At 46.4% G+C, this 22,282-nt stretch overlaps 9 protein-coding genes across 9 annotated transcripts; 5 read left to right on the forward strand and 4 right to left on the reverse strand.

Moving 5' to 3' along the window:
- Nucleotides 1-767: 767 nt before the first annotated feature.
- POJ06DRAFT_245324 (uncharacterized protein) lies at nt 768-2,779 on the reverse strand. The gene is made up of 2 exons (XM_056186630.1): nt 2,553-2,779; nt 768-2,489 (listed from the first exon to the last, which is right to left on the reverse strand). The coding sequence occupies exons 1-2, from the start codon at nt 2,655-2,657 to the stop codon at nt 876-878; spliced, it is 1,719 nt and encodes a 572-aa protein (XP_056046125.1). The 5' UTR covers nt 2,658-2,779; the 3' UTR covers nt 768-875.
- A 1,300-nt stretch (nt 2,780-4,079) lies between these two features.
- POJ06DRAFT_235640 (uncharacterized protein) lies at nt 4,080-5,409 on the forward strand (the record flags this gene model as incomplete). Its single annotated transcript, XM_056185842.1, has 4 exons — nt 4,080-4,416; nt 4,473-4,683; nt 4,766-4,921; nt 5,016-5,409. 4 exons carry the CDS (start codon nt 4,080-4,082, stop codon nt 5,407-5,409), a joined length of 1,098 nt encoding a protein of 365 aa, XP_056046126.1.
- A 1,978-nt stretch (nt 5,410-7,387) lies between these two features.
- POJ06DRAFT_245335 (uncharacterized protein) lies at nt 7,388-8,590 on the forward strand. The gene has a single exon (XM_056186631.1). It carries the CDS (start codon nt 7,603-7,605, stop codon nt 8,551-8,553), a length of 951 nt encoding a protein of 316 aa, XP_056046127.1. The 5' UTR covers nt 7,388-7,602; the 3' UTR covers nt 8,554-8,590.
- Nucleotides 8,591-9,758: 1,168 nt separating this feature from the next.
- Nucleotides 9,759-10,808, forward strand: POJ06DRAFT_245336 (uncharacterized protein). The gene has a single exon (XM_056186632.1). The coding sequence runs from the start codon at nt 10,223-10,225 to the stop codon at nt 10,508-10,510; it is 288 nt and encodes a 95-aa protein (XP_056046128.1). The 5' UTR covers nt 9,759-10,222; the 3' UTR covers nt 10,511-10,808.
- Nucleotides 10,809-11,967: 1,159 nt separating this feature from the next.
- POJ06DRAFT_245338 (uncharacterized protein) lies at nt 11,968-12,877 on the forward strand. Its single transcript, XM_056186633.1, has one exon. It carries the CDS (start codon nt 12,023-12,025, stop codon nt 12,779-12,781), a length of 759 nt encoding a protein of 252 aa, XP_056046129.1. The 5' UTR covers nt 11,968-12,022; the 3' UTR covers nt 12,782-12,877.
- POJ06DRAFT_53722 (uncharacterized protein) lies at nt 12,868-13,947 on the reverse strand. The gene is made up of 2 exons (XM_056191177.1): nt 13,741-13,947; nt 12,868-13,685 (listed from the first exon to the last, which is right to left on the reverse strand). Exons 1-2 carry the CDS (start codon nt 13,811-13,813, stop codon nt 13,069-13,071), a joined length of 690 nt encoding a protein of 229 aa, XP_056046130.1. The 5' UTR covers nt 13,814-13,947; the 3' UTR covers nt 12,868-13,068.
- Nucleotides 13,948-16,142: 2,195 nt separating this feature from the next.
- On the reverse strand, nt 16,143-17,923 carry POJ06DRAFT_245342 (ribosomal protein L30, ferredoxin-like fold domain-containing protein). Its single transcript, XM_056186634.1, has 4 exons — nt 17,707-17,923; nt 17,157-17,268; nt 16,703-16,951; nt 16,143-16,643 (listed from the first exon to the last, which is right to left on the reverse strand). Exons 1-4 carry the CDS (start codon nt 17,715-17,717, stop codon nt 16,263-16,265), a joined length of 753 nt encoding a protein of 250 aa, XP_056046131.1. The 5' UTR covers nt 17,718-17,923; the 3' UTR covers nt 16,143-16,262.
- A 126-nt stretch (nt 17,924-18,049) lies between these two features.
- On the reverse strand, nt 18,050-19,948 carry POJ06DRAFT_192573 (P-loop containing nucleoside triphosphate hydrolase protein; the record flags this gene model as incomplete). Its single annotated transcript, XM_056184885.1, has 5 exons — nt 18,050-18,365; nt 18,423-18,691; nt 18,737-19,115; nt 19,169-19,335; nt 19,391-19,948. The coding sequence occupies 5 exons, from the start codon at nt 19,946-19,948 to the stop codon at nt 18,050-18,052; spliced, it is 1,689 nt and encodes a 562-aa protein (XP_056046132.1).
- A 258-nt stretch (nt 19,949-20,206) lies between these two features.
- On the forward strand, nt 20,207-21,978 carry POJ06DRAFT_265547 (uncharacterized protein; the record flags this gene model as incomplete). Its single annotated transcript, XM_056189085.1, has 2 exons — nt 20,207-21,140; nt 21,188-21,978. The coding sequence occupies 2 exons, from the start codon at nt 20,207-20,209 to the stop codon at nt 21,976-21,978; spliced, it is 1,725 nt and encodes a 574-aa protein (XP_056046133.1).
- Between the last annotated feature and the right edge of the window lie 304 nt (nt 21,979-22,282).

Consider the following 22,282-nt stretch of genomic DNA (forward strand, 5'->3'; position numbering starts at 1 on the left):
TAACAATCATTACAGATGCAGATATGCAGACAGTCCTCGAGCAGTCGGCGTTCCCGGAGTGGTCACAAATAACAACAGATGGGCGAAGTACAAACAATTACGTATCCGCATAGGCATCAATCCAAACCCCAATACCACTGATTTCGACGCACTGGTACCATCATCGAGAGTGTCTATTACAAGTAAAGAAGTTTGAACAGACGGAGGATATTGGAACGTCAGGCGCAACGGTGGCTCTTCAAAAGTTCGGGGACACACACACGCGTGGGCCTGCAGCAACTGATATAAATGTGGAGATAAATGTGTCATAATACTAGAGTTTAGGAGGTTTAGGAGGAACGCGCTAGAAATGTAGCTGGAAATGACGCGTCTAATTGGTGGATTAGTGCTTCCTAAGCAGTGTACAATACAACTGACATATAAGTCCCCCTTTTTTATAGACTATAGTACCCCTCCTGAGAGAGGGCATTTGTCTCGCACGGGCCACATAGGGGGGGTCTTACATGCTAGTAGATACGGTAATCCGGACTGGTGATCACCGTCGTTACCATGCGGCATTTACTTTGCTGGATGGGAGCATATACAGTGGATGATATCCCAATTCAAATAGAGGCATATGCTGGGCCTCTATGTGTATGTATTCTATTGCGCACCTCAAGTCTGTCTTAGCTACTTACGACATACCGTTCTGTACTGCCGTTGACCGTGTTTCTGATCAGGTCTCCCAGACTAGATAAGAACAGCCTCGGTTATAGTTAATGTGATTTCCTTATTATCTGATCTCAGGATTATGTGATCTCGTGTTCAAAGGAGATATGTTACTTAGTACTACAAGGATTATTGATTCTTGTAAAAGTAGGACTTTGCCCTCTACATTATTTTGTATTTGCAAGATTCCTCAACTCTGTTCCAACGTTATACATGCTTTCAGGCCACCAATGCTCTCCCACGTGCGTCGGGGGGTCGAGCCAACCTTGACATCGCATGAATGAGACTACGCGCCCCAGCTCCCAAGTACCTATACCACCAATCCACCATACGCCATCTAGCAGGATTACTAGAACAGCCCAATGAGCGAAAATGTCTATCGCAAGCTTGTGCGCTGGGCTGGCATTTAGCAGCTCAATATCCGAGCTCTCCCATGCCTCTTGATGGCAGTCACCACTCGACACACCTATGGAGTCCAGGGTCGTCTGCACGAGATTAAGATACTCGCTGGGGACCTTATTAAGGAAAGCCATGATGACCCTGCGCAGCGGTCTCGGCCCTGTTGCCGAGGACGTGACGCGTGCCACATAACTCCGCAGCCAGCCAGGCACTGTGGATAGTCGACCTCCAGAGTGAGGTGGCTTCTGGCATGAGGTGCTAGGTGACAAAGCGTCTTTGGAAAATACCTCACTCAGGATACCTTCGAAGACTTCTAACGATGTAAAACAAGCTTGCAGACCCACATCTTCCACTACAAAGCCGTCTGACTGTGTCATCGTGTGGTCATGAGCCTTCCAGATCGCCCGGGCTTTCGCGCGCAGAGCTTTGAGCGCAGGTCCTGATGATGAGGCTAATATGGGGTATAGTAAGTCCCTAGTCCTTTCTGAAGGCCCGTTCTCGGGAGATATGGTCTCGTTTATGGATGCAGCCTGACTATGGACGAGTACAGGAGTGATTTCTAGAGGGGGTTCCGTGTCCTCCAATCCAATATCGGCAGGTTCAGAATGGTCATTGAGCAGCCCAACGAAAGCCAAATGAGCGGCGCGAATTAGCGAAATCCACTGAGATTGTGCCGGTAAGAACTCTCTCGGTAATGGTTCGTCCTTGGTTTGCGTTTCGGCGAGACGTATGCGAACGCAGTGACTGGAAGACGCATACAGGGCCATCAAAGTCGCATTCGCAAGGACATATTCGTACTGGCCTGCGTTGGGGAGATCTAGCTGTACCTGTAGGAGTGAAGCCCTGTGGTGCCGGTCTGCAAGTACAAGCAGATCTAGAATTTTGCGCCTGTCCTGCTGGGGCTGCTGGAGCAGATCATGCGATTTGCAGACGGCTGCTAACGCTATAATCGAACTCATCAGTGGCTTGCTGCGGAAGGCAAGGTTGGGAATGCCGACCCGCAGGGCGTACAGATCTTCTAAATCGAATGGGATAATGCAGCTAGTGTGAGTGAGATAGTGACTGAGAAGCTCGAGTTCTGTCCAGTCGAGGATTTCATCAGAGCAGGCGTACGAATACAGCTTGTCAACCGGGCCCGGAAGTGGTGATGGAATTTGAAAAGAGGTGGGGCTTGAAGTTGAGGGCAGGCTCCCAGCACTCGAGGTAGCATAACTCTGGCTAGGGACGACGAGACTTTGGCGACGTCGCTGAGGCTCCTCTGGCTGTGAGTGCGACACGAAGCGCAGCTCCTTAATAGAACCGGATTCCGGCGATTTCTGCCGGTACTGGCAACACAGACCTCGCTTCGCACACCGCGAGCAACGCGGTGTAGCCTCATCGCACTATTTACAGCTGTCAGGATGCTCGGAGAGCAGGCTTAGGCCCAGTCACAGGTCAATAATTACCTTCGTCTTTCGCTGCTTGCATCTTACACACCCATTTCGAGACTTCTTGTGCGCCCGTCGGGGCCTATACACCCGCGCGGGAGAGACCTCTAAAGCTTTGTTCATGGCCACGAGAATGGACAACTGAGACTACATTTGCCCTATGCACTGTAGGCAATATCTTTGTGGGAGCGACTGATAGAATCATATTTCATATATAAGCAACCTCCTGCTGTGCCAAAACTCCGCCCCAATTTATTTGGAATAGGCGCTCAGCCCCTCGCGGCTCGGCAAGTTCCCCAAATTACTTGCCGATTGGCGCATGGGTCTCACCCGTAGGGCACAGCCATGTTTTTGCGCCACTACCACACAGTAGAGTCCGTGTACGCGAGGCTTAAAAATCACATCGCACTTGTCCCACTCGAAAATCGGCTGTGCGAGTCTCCCTGCGAACCCAGCCTTAAGCCAGCCTACAAAGTACGACGACACAAAGTCCAAACTCATCGACATCGTCAGGACACCACAAGTCCCTTATTTCCAGCCGGATCATATTTCCAGAGAGCAGCATCGTAGAACTGGTTCACTACGGTTTATGATACAAGCAAGAGCATAAACTTGTTTAATATTATTTACTAAACGACCTGTCTTATGTATACGCTCTAACGCTCACTTATTATCAACTCATGGATCATTTGTCGACAAATTTATTAGCAGTTGTACAATAATTTGTAATATTTTGATATCTCCGGGTTCGAGCCTGGAACCCGCAGCCCAATTTCGTCAAACAAACGCGTTTCGACGCGTCAAACTCGCGTTGAGATTGTATCCGGTAGACGCGCGCCGGCCGGGGCCACACTAAGCGGAATTATTTAAGCAGAAGTCTGACAATTTCTCCTTATATTATCCTATTTTATCGCTGGCTTTATTGACATTTGATATCCCACATTAGTCTTTGTAAGAGATGCTCGACGTTCCGCGTTCGTTCAAAAAAAGCCCCGCGTCATGCCTGATCCTTCCTTCCACGGCGTAATGGGGAAGCGGACCAAGAAGGCCATACAAGCGGTCGCGAAGCTTAGGAAAAGATTAGATGCAGCTCAACGTAAGCGACTTAAAGCATACGAAGAAAGGAAACGAAAAGGGCAGCACGAAGCAGAGAGTGAACAGCCCGATTTTGGTGCAGACGACGACGGTTGGATTGACGCACGAGCAGACTCACCGCCACCACCACCACTAAAGGTAGCTCTTACAAGTCTTCTTTAATAAAATAACACTAATAATAATGCGCATACCACAGACTATGAGACAACTTCTTAACCAGAATAGCGACAAACTACACCCCGCGGAGTTAGTCCACACTTATAAGCAGTCCCAAAAGGGCGTCACTGAACTGATCAACCGTGAAGCTCGCCAAGCCAGCCGCCAAAAATATCACCATAAAATTAAGCGCGAGTATAAAAAGGGAACGACCAATTCCGCCAATTGGTAGTAACGGCATCCTCCTCATTACTTCGATGGTAAATATATCATCTGTTCACTGACACATCTTTTATGTACTCATGCACTCCTGTAGAGATGAAGTACGAGAGCATTCAAGGAACCAAAGCTGCACCTACAATTCTCCATCTCATCCGACGTGGGTATTGGTCGTATACTTGTCACCGTCCTGGCGTTGCTTTGCTAGCGGCCTATCATGCCCAGGTTGTATCTGGGGTGACGTCGGCTGAGAACTTCGCGAAAGGCTTCGGGGTGCGCCTGAGAGAGAAATATCTGGTGAATCAGCTCCTGAAATTGGCGCAACCTTTTCGCGATGCTTATAATCACTGGGTTAGTATCGATCAAGAGTGCAGACTCGATTTCGATAAGTCAGTGTTGCGCAACGACCTGGGTATGACAGGTTTATTTGTTCCCGTTCGCACGTTCAGAATCCTAACGGGTATACAGGTTTCGTCGATCCCGCAAACTTAGGCCCGGCTTGCTTCGCGCCTGACATATCAGAGCCTGAGCCGTTGGGATACCTATCAGTTGATGGGAACTTCCAGCTGAAGCGGAGAACTCGTGCCTCCGATGGCGAAGAAGATGTTCCTGCGTCGATCCGTCTCTTCAACTGCACCGAGGAGGCGTTAGATTATGCGTTGTGCAAACCTTCGAATTCGTGCGCAAGTCACTTCAACGCCACAAGGAAGCTACCGACCGCGGTGTCTTCAATGAGCGTGGTATTTTAGGGCCATGTGCAGACACGGTCACATAATTCGCTTTCGAAACTTGTTCACCACTGGTGAATCTGCCAAAGAGATTGCGTGGTTACTCAAATGCATCCATCGGGATACCCCTGGTGTTAAACGCTGGGCTCTAACATATGACGTGCCTGTGCAATGGACAAGGCTTTTAAGGTCAGTATGCGGAGGATGGCTCGTCGAATACTGTTAACATTGGATAGACATTCGCTTTGAACGAGGGAATGACTCTGCATACTGCGGTCAATAGGTTTCACTTACATGCACATGAGTATTCGTGTCAGGTAGTGTACAACCCAATGCTGCAGCCCAACGTGTTTGGCATGACAGATGGCGAGAGCATTGAAACAGCATGGTCCAGCAATTCACATCTCGTCCGTCTTACACGCACCGCGGGCAAGAATAGTAGAATGCAGCTGTTGCAGTCCCATGCAGAGCACCATGCGGCACAGGCCAAGCTCAAACGGGGAACTAGACTTTGTTCTCGTTACAGCGATATGTCGCGAAAGTTGGTCAAGCTTCGGCACTGGTTCCAATTGACTGAGTACAGCGAAGATAAAGTCACAACTTCACTTGCGGCAGAGAAAGAGTACTGCTTGTCAAAGCCAGCTTCTGCGAGTCAACAATACCTGGAATTGTTGTAGTTTGGTAAGCGCGGGAATGGACGACAGGATCGTTGAGGCGAAGTCCAAAAACTCCATGTTTAGGTTGTATTTAGTGTCCATGGCGGCACACTATAAAATGTTCGTAGGGAGAGGTCTAGGAAGGCTACCTAACAAAATAGCTGTACTGCTGGAATCAATAACTAGTCTAACTCGACAAGCTGAGCGCCCTTCCTCTTTTACTTCTTGCTAGGGGTCTGTAGAACCTGGATTTAGTGATAGTATCACTAACCCTTCTGTGACGTAGTCACTAAAATGTCCTCTCAGTGAGGCTCCGAAAAGATCGCAAGCTCTTTATCCCGGTTATCAGAGTACGTTAAGGAGCACACTAAGTACACTCTACTTTCTGTACCAAAAATTCCTAGCTAAGGAAATTAGGTGATGTCCGCTTGGGAGTTTAGACTTTGTCACTAACGAATAATAGATGATCACTAATAAACAGTAGTTGGTCACACAAATCAATAATCGCTTGTTTATGGAAGGTTGAAGCTTGTTTTCAATGGTCCATAAGGGTGACAACTGGGGCGCGCTTACCGTGGCGGGACAAATAAGTCCTAGCATCTTGACACGCACAACCGTCACTATAGCATTGAACTATAAATTAGTATGTGCGCAGTTTTACGTGCACTTACTCTCTACTAACCCCTTACTAATTAGTTTTGAGTACGATACCCGTATTTAGCCGAAAGGAAAGGGGTTGGGTTTGATGTGTACATAACGCTCACCGTCACTAGTAATTTGTTGGCATAAGATATGCAGCGATAAAATGTAACGCACAATGCAAAAAGGAAGAACTAACAGTAAACAACAAATTAATGAGACAAGCAAGCAAAATACAGAATGCGACATTATTTGCAACAAAACAAAATTAAAAGACGACATTATTTACAAACTGACATATATAAACAACATTACTGAGGTGGCTGTTCTACGACAGCTCCTCGCAGCTCTCGCAGCAGCACAACACACGAGCGCTGATCATATCCGCCGTCACCTATGTCCGTACACCCTGGTGTCTTGCACCGTTTCCGCGCTCGGGAGTTCCGGGGTGGGTTGTGCGCAGTACATCTAGAATTGTCCTGCTTGCCTCTGAATCGTCCAGGACAGGTGTCTAGGCCACAATCTTGACAATGGCGTGACAGCCACCACAGAGACCCCGTGATTGCGTGTAGGTCCAAACCGGATTGAGTTCCTTTACGTTGGCCTTGCCACCAATAGGTCCAGCTGCGAGGGCAACTGCGCCGCCAAGGCTCACTTCTGGCTTCGTGTAATTATCTACAGCGACTTGTGTGTTCAGCACACACACATGTAGTTGTACACATCCACGCCATATACAACGCCAATACTGCCAGACTTTGCTAAGAAGGCTGACGGAGGCGACTAGCTTCCATTAAGTAATCGCGCAACCACGACGCCTAAGCCGCTAGCGCCTACAAGATACATTCCAGCTTAGATGCCAGTGAAAATCGCCAGGCCCCTTTGAATTTGCGACAACTTCCGTGGGCATTTTGTCTTTATCTATACTGCGCGAGCCTCTTGGAGTGTTTGAAGGACCAAAACAACAGAATTCTACATACCGGCGAAGCTTTAAGAGTTTTAGCTACCTTGTCGCACTCCTTACTCACACCTGCCGCTTTGGAAAAAAATAATCATTTTAGATATGTTCTGTCTCGTGACTAGACTAAGACAAGTTGAAGTATAAGAAAAGCAAGTAGCTGGCAGTAAAATCTCTATGTTAAAGGACGAACAGGAGTTGTCCATAATGCGGGTTCTTTTACCTTCGTAGACAATTCTGAAAAGAGGCACTGCTAGCAGTTGCATACGCGATGTAGTCGCAATCCTTCCTTGGACCTGCCGTTGGATGGCTTATGCTAGATATTACGTAGCCGCAGGTTGATTCGGGTTATGGAAACAACAGAGAGCGTCGTATTTCGCTGACAAATATTGCTGGCGGCGTATTCGCTTAACGTATTTTACTGTCATCCGGAATACGGTCTACCATTTCTATTGGCTCACTATACGGTAAGTCATAGTCTAAGACAATGGCATTGCGGCGGGGCTGCTACCTTCCACGACTATATAAGCCATAAGCTAAGTTACCGGTTCTACTGTAATTGCTTCTACGTTGATTCGAAACTTCCAACTACGTTGATTTCATCTCTTTACGCTCAGCCAATGGCGTCCATTATTATAGGCATCTTGCTTCTTCTTCATCATCGGACTTCAGCTTCGACGATCGATTCTTCCAAACGAGTCCATGGATTTTGCAAACAATTGGATATTCCAGTGTTTGCTACCGCAAGCAGTGCAATCTACAACATACCAAGGGTGGACAATGATATCGAAGCGACAGCCTGGGCAATCTATGATGCCACTCGGAACACTCCACATGGCGTGCAGAACATCATCAAGAACACTACAACTTCTGGTACTTTCAATATCCATGCCCAACTGTGTGTTCCCAAGTGTTCCAAAAAAGAGGACATCTTGCAGATTGCCACCCACGGAGTGCATTACGACTCAAGATATTGGGATTCTGAATACAAGCCAGAGAAACACTCTTATGTTGACGCAGCACTCAAAGCAGGTTACTCCATCCTCACGTACGATCGTTTGGGAGTTGGTCAATCCGACAAACCTGACGCGTACACCGTAACTCAAGCGCCTCTGGAACAGGAGATACTTCGACAATTGACCTTAATGGCGCGCAATGGCACCCTGTACAGCTTCGCAGGGGAAGCAAGACCTGTCGATACAGTATTCAAAACGTTGGCAAAACCAACAAAGGTCATACACCTCGGTCACAGCTTCGGATCCTTCGTCACCTCCGCGTTCATTGCCAACTACGGTCTTCTAAGCGACGGGGCAATCATCACAGGTTATCTCCTGACCGAATATCTCGCAAGCGCTGGGTCAACATCATTCAGCGTCGAATATGCCGCCACGGGTTGCCCCTCCTTCGACCGACCAAGTGGCTACGTTGTGTGCCAGAAGAGTGGCATCCAAAACATTTTCTTCGGGGGGGGGATCCCGAAACCGCGTTCACACCAGAATTGCTCGACTATGGCAATGACATCAAGCAACCAGTCCCGATTGGGGAGTTCGCGTCAGCCTTCTGGCTCATAGGAAACTATGGGCCTTCCTTCAAAGCGCCGGTACAATATCTGTTGCCGGAGTTCGACTTTTATGTCTGTCGAGGTGATTGCAAGGGTTTGGCCAATTTGACGGCTTTGGCGCAAACCTACCCTAACGCCACTGATATCGAAGTCGCAATCCAGCCGAACACCGGCCATGCCTTGCCACTCCACAACAATGCCACTGCCGGCTTCCAGGTCATATTCGATTTCTTGGCCAGGCATGGGCTATAGTTTGTCCATATTTAGGGGTGTCCACGAATAACGAATATATTCGTATTCGATTACGAACAATTCACGATTCCTTGCTTACTAATGCGAATACGAATAAAAGTGAAATTATTCGTAATATTCGTAAATTTTCACGACAACTACAATATGAAATCACGCCTTGCCTGACCTCCGCCCACTTATAAACTGCCCTCAACAACATCAACTTTCTCATTGTCTCGGCATACAACGAGTGCCTCCGCAAACCTAGACGGTCTCTCCCTGTGTTGAATTGCTGTCAGACATCTTGTTGTAAGTCAAGATATTGGATTAATTTCCAAGGGATTGCAAAATTGGTAGACGCGTCGTTCAGCTATTCATTGACGCGTTACTCACTGACCCGTCGTGATTGGCTGAATTAAATTTTGAGTACTGCGCTAGCGTCTTGGAAAAATTACGAATAATATTCGTTATTCGTATTCGACGCTCCCATCCTTATTCGTTGCGAATAAACGGAATTCTACGAATACGAATAACGAATACGATTTATTACTTTTATTCGTTTACACCCCTATCCATTTTACTGCCACAATTGTAGCAGCTGCCCTTAACAGATCGCTCTGTCCCGGCATCTTTCCAGGCAAACTTCACACATTGTGCTCTTCTGAAGCTCTGTACTTAACGATGTAGAAACCTAATTGCAGTCCAAGCTATCTGCCAATATCATCAGATATGAGGTGAAGTCAACTCTGACTCCGCACCTTTGTCGAGATAGACCACGGGCGTAATTTCTGTACTGACTAGGGGCACATCCGAGATATTTTCCGTATTTAAAATCATCTAGGCATCCATGCGACTCGCTAGACAGTGGCCAATCCCACTGAAATAGTTGAACTACTGGGTGTACACCGCCTAACTTTAAATGTACCACGTGGTACAAAGGCCGGAGAGTACTATGATAACAAGTTCAGAGTCAGGCAAACCTAGGTCTAATTTAACGAGTACTATTTGATTCAATGGCATAGTTATTTCACTGCAAAATTAGTGGGCCACTAGGCCTTACACTCTCTAGCTTTAAATGTGCCAAACCTGGAGCGTACTACCAAATTCATAGCCAGGCAAACCTAGGTCCAATTTAGCGAGTACGATTTCTTTCAATGCCATATTTCATATTTTAGAATACAAGTCGGAAACCAAAGTACGAAGTACAGAGCAGAATCTCTGCCACTGAGTTTACTCGCTGGGTTTAGAAACGTGTCGTAGCCTATCCTTTATTTTGCCTAGACTATGACGATTTGCAAATGCCTAGAACCGCGAGCTATGAGGAGCTCCTCGAGCAGTCCTGGCAGAGTATAAAGTTAGGATGTGAAGCCAGTATTCAACCACTCTCGAGTTTGCTTGTTCATTTCTTGGACCATTGAGTATAATTTAGACTTTCGTTTATCTTTAAAATGCGTGCTGTTCATACTATTATCGGTCTTGTTGCAGGCGCTGCAGCTTCGCACCTAGCTCTCGCAACTTCCGGATTCGAAGATGCAGAGATAGTTTCATCGAGCAATGGTAATGCCATCTGCATCCAGGGCAACTTAAAAAACCCAGTATACGCTTCAACGACTGGAAACCATATCTTTCCCATCCCGGAGTCTGCTTTCACCAACCAAAGTGTGGTCACGGAGACTTTTGTCGAACTCCTTATGTCCGGGGGAACGTTACAAGAGAGGACCACAAGTCAAAGTTGACGGCTGTGTCTAGGCCCTACAACATCAATGCTCGGCTCTGCTACCCGCGTAGCACGGGAATCAACTCTAAATCGATTCATTTCCTTACTCATGGCGGTGGCTTTGACAAGAAATGTAGTAAGTTTCTCTCTAGCTTGGAATCATTTCCCCTTTGAAATGGGTTTGGGCTCGCTGCTCCATCTCGGCAAAAATAAAAATCATGCTGTTGCCTGTTGGAATATATATGTTTGCTTTATTATCCTCATCCCTTATTGCTCTGAAACGAATGCTGATTCTGTGAACCAGACTGGGATTTTGCACCCGGCTACAGCTACGTTGATGTCGCCTCCGCCGCAGGTTATGTTACCATTCCCGGCGTAATTTGTGTACCGCTAGCGTATGTATGAGCATGAACCGTATCATCTTGGGCACGACAATTTGTCTTAATAATGCCCACAATGACTGCAGAGGCGAGATCCGCGTCTGACTTAGGAATAAATAAAGGTAAAAGGAAATGAACTTAGCGTATTATGTTACATTCGCAGTGGTATTTGGGATACATTTCGAACAAGGGTCCCGATGCACGGACTGCGAATGTCAGAAACCCACAGTTAAACAAAAGCACTATCGTTAACTTATGCACGATTATTCCAAGTCGAGATACTGTGGAAGCCTTCGGTGCGACTTGTACCTCTTAGCGGCGAAGATAGCAGTTTTCCCATCTAAGGGTGCGTTTGGATTCCCAATTATAAAATAAGTGGAAAATAAGTGGAAAACAATTGAGGTAATCCAAACGCCACGTCACTTATTTTTTCAGAAAATAATTAGAAAATAATTGCCCACACAAAAAAAATAAGTAGGTCAAACCCACTTATTTTCTACTTATTAATTTTCCCCCCTCTACAACGTACTTCAACCCACTTCCACACCCCTCGGAACACCTTCCACACTCCTTGGAACACCTTCGCCCCTCGGAACCAACTTCCACGCCGACAAAACCGCAGGAATGGAGGGTTTTGACGCGTCAACCCGTCAAACAATCAGTTTGGCTGAGGTAAATGTAGTGTGGCACGTGCCAATGAAAACGTTCCTTTTTTAGGGTTTTTCGGTTTTTTTTGTTCCCTGGGAACCTAACCCAGGAAATTCACGTGACAAATAAGTGAAAACTGAAGTGGGATTTAAGTAGGAAATAAGTGGAAATAAGTGGAAATAAATGGGAAATAAGTGGGAAATAATTACGGTAATCCAAACGCACCGTAAATTGTCTGCATAGGCGTCAATATGCCGCCATGCATATCTTGCAAACTTCCGCACGCGTCCGATTGGCATCATTAAAGAAGGGAATTTCTGGACAGAACACCCGCTAAGCCTGTTTTGTCGATGGCGTTTGTATCCCATCGTACCTATTTGCCCTAACCCGTGTCCCAATTTGTTCCAACTTAAGCACACCCGTTAAACGAGACGCGTTCGCGTTCGCGTTCGAAACTGACGACATATTTCCATTCTGAAATCCTAGTCTACACTGCACCTATAATGGATCACACTACAGCAATTGCCAATGACACATATAATTTATATGTAGGCATGGTTCTGGACACTGATAATCATGCTAGAGAATACGTCCAACAGTACGCAGTCCAGCACAATTTTGCGGTTAAAAATGGTCACGTCAGCAACAAACAGAAGACACTATTGCTCGTTTGTAAATGTGCCAATAAATATGACCCAGGAAAGCTTCCATTGGAGAAGAGTGTTATAAACGAACATGGCTTGATCTGTCTAAAAGACGCAAGAACGAAGCTCAGTGAATGTCCATGGAGGGTTCGTTTTAAAAAGCAGCTTAACGATACGTGGATCGTCACAGAGATGAGAGGTGAGCATAAGGGGCATCAGCTGGAAGGTATTAATCCATTCGCCTATCCTGAAAATCGGCCATTGACGCCTGCGGCCAAAGAAGTGATGGTTGATTTGGCGAGGAACACTTCCGCGTCACGTACAACAATTGCTGGGTCTCTCAATCAAACGTTCGATTTGCACTTGGTAGGCAAGGACGTGTCTAATCGCACGTACGATTATACGAAGACTGATGAGTCGTCAACTGCAAAGTTCATACAGCAACTCGAGGCAAATGCCTATATATACCGAATGAAATTGACTTCTGAGAACGCACTAGATGCTCTATTCTTCTGCTCTCCTGAAGACGTCCAAGCTGCCCGCCTATTCGGACAAATGGTAGTTATCGATGCGACGTATAAAACGAACAGATTCCGCTTCCGTCCAGAATTCCCTTAAGTTATATAGTTACAAACATATACGGTGGTCCATCTATAATTGAGTAATAATATATCTAGGGAGGGAGAAAGTGTTAAGTTTAAAATAAATTTATGTCATAACTATAGTCCAATAGTAACTAATTCTGTCGTCGTTTGAGTATTTGCATTCATCCATATAATATTATTAATATAAGGTGTCACAAGAAATCACAAACATTCTATATCCTATCTTTTATCACACTGTATAAGCTCCATCTTGCCATCAATGCTTCCATGTGTTATCCTGGCTACGATCTTCCCTCCCCACTACTCGACCAAATCACCGGGTGTCGGTCCAGTGCTTATCTCTTGGAGAACTTTCTCATCAGCGCCTTTACCTTCTGCCAGTTTAAGGACCTCGGTAAGACGCTTTGAGCCTGCAGGCCACTTATTCGCTCCATTCTGAGCCTTAACCTCGCCTCTTAAGATCTGCGCTGTGGAGATATTTGGCCCATAAAAGTCGGCGTTGGCGCTTGGCCTCTCCTTGATAACAGTGCCGTCCACTGTCAGACCACCATAGAGACCCCGTGACTTCGTGTATGTCCAGACAGGCTTGACTTCCTTTACGTTGGCGTTGCCGCCAATAGGCCCAGCTGCGAGGGCAACTGCACCGCCAAGGCTCACTTCCGGCTTAGTGTAGGCATCCAGGGCAGCTTCCGTGTTAAGCACACACACGCAGTCGTACACATCCACACCGTATACTAGACCAATACTGCCGGATCGTACTGAGAAGGCAGATGGAGGCGACCAGCTTCCATCAGCAAGTCGTGCAACCACGACACCCGACCCGCCAGCGCCTGCAAGGTACATCCCCGCCCGGAAACCGGTGAAAATCGCCAGGCCCTTCGAATTTGCGAGAACTTCTGTGGGTAATTTGCCTTTGTCTATGCAGCGTGTTAAATCTTTCTTTGAAAGACCAGGAGCTCAGAATATACACACCAATGAAGCTTTTAAGAACTTGAGCTGCCTTATCGGACTCCTTGCCAACGCCTGCTGCTTTGAATAAAACCATTTTGAGTATGTTCGATCTCGTAAACGACCAGATTAAGGTATGTCGGGGTATAAATGAAGCAAGTAGCAGACTGTGGAATTTTCTATGTAAAATGACGAAGAGGAGTTGTCCATGATGCAGGTTTTTATACCTTCATGAGAAAGAGGCACTGCTTGCAGATGCGGCTGGTCATGTCCACATACGCTTCCGCAATTCTGCCTTGAGATCTGCCATTTGGTGGCTTATCCAGATATTACGTAGCCTCGAATCGGGGTATGGAATCGGGAATATGGAAATGGGTGAGAGCGTCGTATTTGTTCAGGGCGGAGTAGAAAGGCGAAGTGAAGGCGTCCAAAAGGCTGACGAAGATGGCGTATTCGGATCATCAGACCAAGCGAGTTCGGATACACATATACTAGCGTTCTGGCGCATGCGGATCCATACTAGCGCGTTGTCGAACAATGAGGCTGAAGACCGATGACAAATAATCATCGGGGAAGTTGACAAAATACACAAAGTCTGTGGTAAACCCACTGGTCTTCGATTCTATGCCTAAAAGTACGCGAGGAAAACTCAATTGTTGCGCATAAATCGCAGGCTCCAGCCTTCAGGTATTCTGCCCTGGATCTAAAATCATAACGGCGCAGCAAGACCGGATCTCCCAGAACTGAGTCTAGACTAAGCGCAAGAGCACAACAAAACTTCTAGCGTTGATATGGGGCTTATGGTGTAGATTATGCTTAAGACGCCTGCGGTGCTTTGAGTGCAAGAACTGACCAAAGACTTCGCTCCGCTTAACTAAGGGGTCGTAGCTCTCTCGAGCACTTCTTCTCTCGCTGTCAACTCAAGCCAAGAAAGCAAGTCAATATAACCACAGTTCTCCCACTCCTCTTCTACTGTGCAGTAAAGCCCCGATTAGGTGGTCATAGTCCTAAGAAGGGCGTATTGTTGCAATAGGTTCTTCGATTAGACTAGTATCAGGGGAACCATTGTAGTTGGCAGTCTCGATTAAGTAAGCTAAGCGAATACGCGACGCTTTGCCGGATGAGAAGCGAATACGCAAAACGGGGCGGAGTTTTCGTGAGGGTAATACATGCAATTGCGCCAAGGTAGACTGCGGAAAAATACTGCCGCATAGAAGAATGAAATTGCCGCAGTTGGGGGATTGCTCGGTGACTCGGCTCTATTACGTCATGGTACAGGCAGTTTTCGATGCTGCATGAGAGACCAGTGACCTCACCGATGCTCTATGTCTGGTGGTATGTGGCAGGGATATGCTGGGCCTTCGTAGATACTCACTAAGTGGGACACTATGAGGAAGCTTGTTTTGTTAAGGGAAATGTACTCCGGCGACGAATGAGAAAGTGCGGGTTTGGTTATTTATAGCGTTATGCGCTGGGCCTTTTGTGGAGGGTGTGTGCCGGTGTACCAGTAATATGTGCGAATATTGCGAATAATTGCGATTAATTGTTTTCTATTCGCATTCGCATTCGTAAGCATGCAAGATCCAATTATTCGCATGCGAATTGCGAATATCCGTACGAATGCGAACATATTCGTCATTCGTGTCCACCCCTACATGATAAATGAGGACCCAATGGAGAAATCCTACGATATAAGTCACGATGGGTGGTGAGAGGTTTTGAGCAGCAAGAAGGCCTTGATTTTAGCGATACCTTCGCCTCTATAGTAAAACCCATGAGCTACAAACTACTCTTCGCCATCGCTGCCGCCAATGACTTGGAAGTCGAACAAATGGAATGTCAAGACAGCCTTCCTCTACGGCGATATCGATGTTGAAGTCTATGTTGAACAACCCGAAGGTTTCAGCGAGATCGGTGAATCGGACAAGGTGTGCAAGCTGAATAAGGCACTATATGGTCTTAAACAGTCGCCAAGAGTTTGGTATTTCACCTTCGCGAACTACCTCAAAACACTTGGCTTTGAACCTTTGACGGCAGACAACTGCTTTCTATGATGGCAAGAGCACCTACATCGCGGTATTCGTCGACGATCTCCTCATTATTGGCCCCTCCAAACCCGATATTGATACTGTCAAAAGGAAGCTTAGTGAAAGATTCCACATGACAGATCTTGACAGATCTTGGCCCTTCCAGATATTATCTTGGCATGGAAGTAATTCGAGACCGGCCAAACCGTACGATCAAACTAAGGGCCTGATTCTTTTTTATATGGTCCTTCCATTTACTTTTTTTTAAAATTTCCTAACGGTAATGACTGAGATGGAGGGAAAAAGTCATAAGGCGAACCTCGCTCTCAATACAGACTGCGTCCAGGAAACTTGTATGGGACTTAACTAACGCCCAACCTGCTTGCTAATAGAAAAACGATATCTGATTTTTTTTTCCATTCTATTAAACACCAATTTAATGGTTCCGTCACAATAAAATACAAATTTCAGTACGTGTCCATCACATTTACCATACCAACAAAGAAACTTTTAAACCTTTTAGTTCTGAGCCTTAATCAACTGGTTGATCTTGTCCTCACGATCACCAAGAGAACCACCCTCGATGAAATGCTTAAACTTTCTTCGAACGCCCCAGCCGCCAGAGGGATTGGACAGCTTGAATGGCCATAAGAAATTAGTCGCCTGCTTGAAGGCAGGACCGACAGTGTAAATCTCGTGGATAAGGTCCTCAATGCAAATGATACCGTACTTGCCAAGGTGCTCCTCAATGATGGCGTTGTCGGTCAAGGGGACCCTCTGGCGGTTAATCTTGCCGTATCCTCGCTTGTAGATCAGAGCGCGGACAGACGAAAGGTTAGGGTAACCATAAGCCACGTAAGGCTCAACGATACGGAGCATCTCAGCAGTAGCCTTGGTTAACTGCGCATCAGGATATTAGTTACTCGCTCGTACTATGATCCAATATTCAAGTTACTCACCTTGACAAAGACACCGTTGTTGATCTGAAGAAGACGCAAAAGCTGAAGAATCTTTCTTGGCTTTGGGGCAATCTTATTGATACCCTTAATACGAACGACGAAAACGAGCTTGGCCTGAGCAGGGACATAGAAGTTGCCCTCCTTCTTAGCAATGCGAGCCAGTCTGATCTTCTCCTTCTCTTCCTCGCGGTATTCCTTGACGTACTTCTCGGCACGTTCGAAGATTACCTTGCGCTTCTCCTTGTTTTCCTAGATAGAACAATATTTGTCAGCAAATTTTCGTTGATTGACAAGTAGCACTACTCGGAAATCTTCCGATAATGTATAGCAGTAGCACATCGATGATCAGTCCCGAAAGATGGTATAAGTAATGACAACATCGCCCGAAGGCTAGCCAAATTTATTGGGTAAAATTATCATCATTCACCGAAAACTGTAATATGAAACTACTTACAGCCTTCTTAGCAGCAGCAGCGGCGATCTTCTCTTCCCGAACCTTGTCCTGGTTCTTTCTCTTCTTGAGAAGAGTTTCAGGGACGAGGACTTGCTCGGCAGTCGGCACAGTACTATTTAGCAATGTCAGAATCCTGTCATTCTCAACAAATATCATTAAATATCCAGGCAATAGCACCACAAATCTCGCTCTTAACTGCCCAGAAATAATTTTCATCAAAACTGTTCACAAGCGAACAGTAAAGACACAACCCGCAAGTGGGACACCAAGTGTGTTCCACAGTTGCAGATGAAATGCAAACAAGAAACTTCTCGGATACCAACGGTACCGTGTCCTTGCGCAAGTTGCATTTCGTGGATATATTTAAGGAGAAAGATGACTGTCCTGGAAGGACCAATATCTTAATCCCAATACCCTCCGTGTTGTGAAAGAGAGCATTTCCAACAACATAATGAGGATCCCAGGAGTCCAACTGATAAACCGCCGTTGTCGAAGCAAGTAAATATTTTAATCGCCATTTGCCTGTCACAGAAGAAACTGTGTCACTCACGTTCCAGCCATTTTGTTCAATTGCGGGTTGCTCGATAGTAGTGGTCGAGCAGAACAAGCAAATGCAACGGGGTGAAGTAATTGGCGGTGATGTGAATTGCTGATACCCAAAGATCAAAGGATGTGACTGCTTTTGTACCCTAATGATGGTAGGCAGGACCCTACACCCATCAATATTTACATGCCATAGATGAGCCGCACGTTCATCGGGATAGGGCTTATACCAAACGATAATTAATTGAGTAAGTTAAGGTTGTACTACCTATTAGTAAATGCTTGAACTGCCAGCGGAATTTTATAATAATATTTCCCTATACCTTACAACAATCAGCATACAAGAAGATCTATTCCATTCCTTTAACTTGCTTCTCCAAGATATTCAATGCCTTCTCGTAGAGTTCTTCCTGACCATCCCAGATGGTGACCGCTCTATTAATAAGCTTTTGATCTTTACTTCTCCTAATCTTCTTGGTCATAGTCTTGAACCACTTGGCCTCTGGGCGCGATACCAGAGACCAGGCGGTTCCCGATTTGCCTGCACGGGCCGTGCGACCGACGCGATGAACATATTCTCTGCTGGTAATAGGTATGTCGTAGTTGATGACATGCTGAATTGATTCAATGTCCACGCCACGTGCTATTATGTCGGTACAGACAATCCTATATCACTGGTCAATATTGAGCATGTTCAACAAATCGCCAAATGAATGTACTTACAAGTCCACCTTGCCCTCTGCGAACTCCTTCAAAGCCCGTTTTCTAAGGGAAGTCTCGATCTCACCGGTAACCAGACCTACTTCGTACGGTTTCGTACTTTGATCTGTGCTCATCTCTTTATCCAAAATTCCCAGTAGCCTCGTTAACCTTGCCGCAGTCTCATTGGACCTAGTGAATATAACGCAGTGTCCCGATATAAATTCCTGCCGTAGGAGATTATGCAACAGAAGTGGCTTGGTCGATGTATCAAATACTCCAATCATATATTCCTAAAACAAGTCAGAAGCGCCACGAAAACAATATTAGGCACTCACAGTAAGAGTGAAGGGCACAGAAAACTCTTCTTCGTCCACGGGTATTGATTTTGACTTGTCTCCAACTATGATAATCCTTGGCTGCTTAATCTTCAGGCTCGCCCATTTTCCGGCATCCTTGGTCAACGTAGCGGAGAAGACAAGCTTTTGCAAATTATATGACCATCTGGTAGCTATTAAACTATCGTAACTAGCCACCTTCTCATGAAGGGACTCCATGAGCACGTCTACCCAATCTTGAAAGGATTGATTCAGAAGTCGATCTGCTTCGTCGATAACAAGATATCGTAAATGTTGTAATGTAAATCTCTGAGTTGAAAGGATGTGATCCACCAGTCTCCCGGGAGTGGTGACCAAGATATCTGGAGTGGAACCTTGCCTCCATGGAGCACATTAGCTGATTATGATTCTACTACACAGTGTGTAACATACAATGCTGCCTGCTCGTCTGCGAACGGTCTCTCACTTCTCAACGAGAAAACCCTCAAGCTTGTTCCCTTGGCCAAGCTCTCTATTACTCCACGCACTTGTTGTATCAGCGGTCTTGTCGGCACAATAACCACAGCTCGGATCTGTGGGATGACTCTTTGCGACAGCGCCTATTTTTCAGTCACTAACGTTTACCGAAATCTATTTGCGTGGATAACCGCATACCTCCACAATTGGAATCCCGTAGGCGAGGGTCTTACCACTACCTGTGGCAGCATTGACGAGAACCGGGCGCTTACCGTCTGGTGAAATCTCATTAATATCACTTATTAATATCGGGATGACAGATGCCTGAACGGCAAAGGCCTTATCAAATCCCGCAGAAGCAAGGTTTTTTGTCATTCTTTCCGACAGACCAAGACCACTGAAAGGCTTTTGGATTGTAGGCTTGACATATACCGGCTCCACCATCCATTCCTGGTTTGTAATTGTGACTTCTTTCTTCTTCAAAGGTGGTTGAGGAAGCGGCGCTAGACCCGCCGGCATAGGCTGATCAACAACTTCATTTTCACCCTGCTCTGTACTAATCTCGCCTTCAGGCGAATGTAGAACAAAATTGCTCGCATCTGCTACTTCCGCAGTGTTTCTGGACTTACTAATGGTCCTGTATTTCTGTAAAATCGATGAATGCTTGGCATTGATGCTCTCGTGTTTTGCCGACCCTCTGCTGTCACTTTGTTTTCGACCTCGCTTTCGCTTTCGGGTCTGTTGTAAGTCGCTCATGTTAATCCTTGACGGTCGATCCTCGGGTAACGGTGATTATTTAGTTGTTCCCCTCGACCTTTGCCTGAGTTCCCTTAGCGACAGTCTCAGATGGGACTTCAGGAAAATTTAAGGTTAAGTTCGACACCAGCTGCGCTAAATCTAAGGCATCGGACTAAACCGCGTTGCTGAATATGCGTCGGCGACTTTCTAATAATCCGCGCAAATAAGCTCTTTCATATACTGGGAGCTCGCTACATTTTCGTTGCCAATTAAGGTATGGAGCCTACTGATGCCAAGGTTGCATCTCAACTTGCCAACGCGCCAGAAGGGGATCAAGACAGCGAGCAAACCGAAGAGGAAGACATCGTTGGATTGCTACAACTACGACATGCTGAGGATCACAAAGCAGACGCTCATGCTATTACGACTGCAGAGGTTGATATACCAAGCGTCAAGCCCATGGAGAATACTATGGAAGAAACGGTCGATGAGCAACGGGAGTCCTTGAAACCGTCCTCGTTGTCATCCAAATCGCCTTCATCTTCGCCGGCACCGGTCGCGTTGAAAAGGAATGACCACGGTCCAAGTGAGAGTAAGCCAAAAAAGGCGAAGTTGGTGAAGAAGCAGTCAGCAAAAGATCAAGTGAGGTCAGCGTCCGTCCCAGAAACTCTGTCACAGACACCAACACCAACAACCACTGCCGAAAAAGTGAAGAGGTCTCGTGGGAAACCAAAGAAGGGGCTCGAGGAGGCATACATTTCTCCAATACGCGTCAGATTACAACCATACAAGGACGGCGATGTAAATGCAATTCCTCGGATGCCAGTCTTTTTACCTCCGTCGGCCGCATCACCTGTTTGGAATCCATGGACAAAGCAAGAAGTGGACCTGTACTTGACGGAGGATCACCCATTTAATCGACGAGGTTTTAGATATCTACCCTGCGAGGCTGCTTCTGACTTACCATTACTTATGTACCGGCAGATTGAAGTCCCTCCATTCGGCCCGCGAGTTAACTTCGCTGATATGAGTATGCAAGTCATTGTCGATAATTCGACTTCCTCTGTAGTGTCTACGGAAAAGGGTTATAGAATGGTGCGGGCGAATGTTGGTGCCCGCGAGGGCAAATGGTTTTGGGAGTGCAGGATTCTACGCGGGAATGGGGTTCCTTCGGATGGCAATGTTCGAGTAGGATGGACCAGACGAGAAGGTAAGCCATTCCCCTATGTATGAATGCATTCATGCTTAATATTTTAGCCTCCTTAGAGACTCCGGTGGGATTTGACGCGTATGGGTATGGGATCAGGGACGTTACCGGCCAGAAAATGCACATTTCTCGCGGCGGCGACTTTATGAAAGATGGTTTCAAGACAGGTGACGTTATTGGCTTGTACATCTCTCTCCCATCAATTTCATACCAAGTATCCGTAGCGTCATCTAATAATTCGAAGAAGTCGTCTTCGAAACTATTGAAGTCTGTCACACATGGCGTCGTCTCGAACGTCGTCCGCGATCGGATTCCCATTCGCTACAAAGGTCAGCTATATTTCGAGCAGTTCGAATGCGTTCCTGCGAAAGAACTGCAGGACCTCTTAAATCAGTCATCCAGCGATGACGCTGTGGCTACAGAGCTCAAATTAAGAGAGAAAGGTCTGCCAAACTCGTCAGTCAGAGTGTATAAGAATGGCAAATACGTGGGCACTCCATTTGAGTCTCTTTTACCATTTCTCCCACCAGACAGTGTGCCGTTGTCTACTCTGGGTGCTCGTGTTGTCGATGATGGTATGCTTGGTTATTACCCGTCAATAAGCGTCTACAACGGTGGTGCAGCTCAGTTTAATTTTGGTCCTGATTTCGACTATTTCCCGGCAGACTTAAAGCATGAAGCTAGCTCGTCCGTTGATTTACACAAAAGGGTTCGACCAATGTGTGAACGATACGATGAGCAGATCGCTGAAGATGTTGTATGGGATATTATTGACGAAGTGGAGATCGCTCTGAATCCCGATGACCAGGACGTCAACGGGGAACCGACCGTGGAAAGCTAGCTTGTGTGTTCATGGTCGACATATCGTCGCTGTGTTGGGGGCACAGTTTGAATTGTAAATAGAAGGTTATTGAAGGATGCTACTTTATTTATAGCCATCCATTATCAAGAAATTCTCAACCGAAACGAAAGTAGATGGTATCGGCTTGTCATCATTGGCGTTGCTGGACAAGTTTCTAGGAAGTGCTTGAAATTGTGGCAGCCCTGGCGAGGTTGGCAGCTGGATATCATCACAACCAATACTTTATTGATCTTTATTGGCTTGTATCCATCGTCTACATACGGCTGCGTTCAAACACGTAGCT

Source organism: Lipomyces tetrasporus (genome assembly GCF_029532465.1).
Source record: "Lipomyces tetrasporus strain NRRL Y-64009 chromosome Unknown POJ06scaffold_2, whole genome shotgun sequence".
NCBI classification, from domain to species: Eukaryota; Fungi; Ascomycota; class Lipomycetes; order Lipomycetales; family Lipomycetaceae; genus Lipomyces; species Lipomyces tetrasporus.

Bases quoted from the DNA above. Each gene is read 5' to 3' on its own strand.
- POJ06DRAFT_245324 (XM_056186630.1), bottom strand. From the start codon at position 2,657: ATGAACAAAGCTTTAGAGGTCTCTCCCGCGCGGGTGTATAGGCCCCGA. The intron at 2,490-2,552 runs GTAATTATTGAC...AGCTGTAAATAG, and splicing joins GCAAGCAGCGAAAGACGAAG to TGCGATGAGGCTACACCGCG.
- POJ06DRAFT_245335 (XM_056186631.1), top strand. From the start codon at position 7,603: ATGGCGTCCATTATTATAGGCATCTTGCTTCTTCTTCATCATCGGACT.
- POJ06DRAFT_245336 (XM_056186632.1), top strand. From the start codon at position 10,223: ATGCGTGCTGTTCATACTATTATCGGTCTTGTTGCAGGCGCTGCAGCT.
- POJ06DRAFT_245338 (XM_056186633.1), top strand. From the start codon at position 12,023: ATGGATCACACTACAGCAATTGCCAATGACACATATAATTTATATGTA.
- POJ06DRAFT_53722 (XM_056191177.1), bottom strand. From the start codon at position 13,813: ATGGTTTTATTCAAAGCAGCAGGCGTTGGCAAGGAGTCCGATAAGGCA. The intron at 13,686-13,740 runs GTGTGTATATTC...CACGCTGCATAG, and splicing joins AGTTCTTAAAAGCTTCATTG to ACAAAGGCAAATTACCCACA.
- POJ06DRAFT_245342 (XM_056186634.1), bottom strand. The intron at 16,952-17,156 runs GTAAGTAGTTTC...TGTTCTATCTAG, and splicing joins CTGCTGCTGCTAAGAAGGCT to GAAAACAAGGAGAAGCGCAA. The intron at 16,644-16,702 runs GTGAGTAACTTG...CCTGATGCGCAG, and splicing joins ACAACGGTGTCTTTGTCAAG to TTAACCAAGGCTACTGCTGA.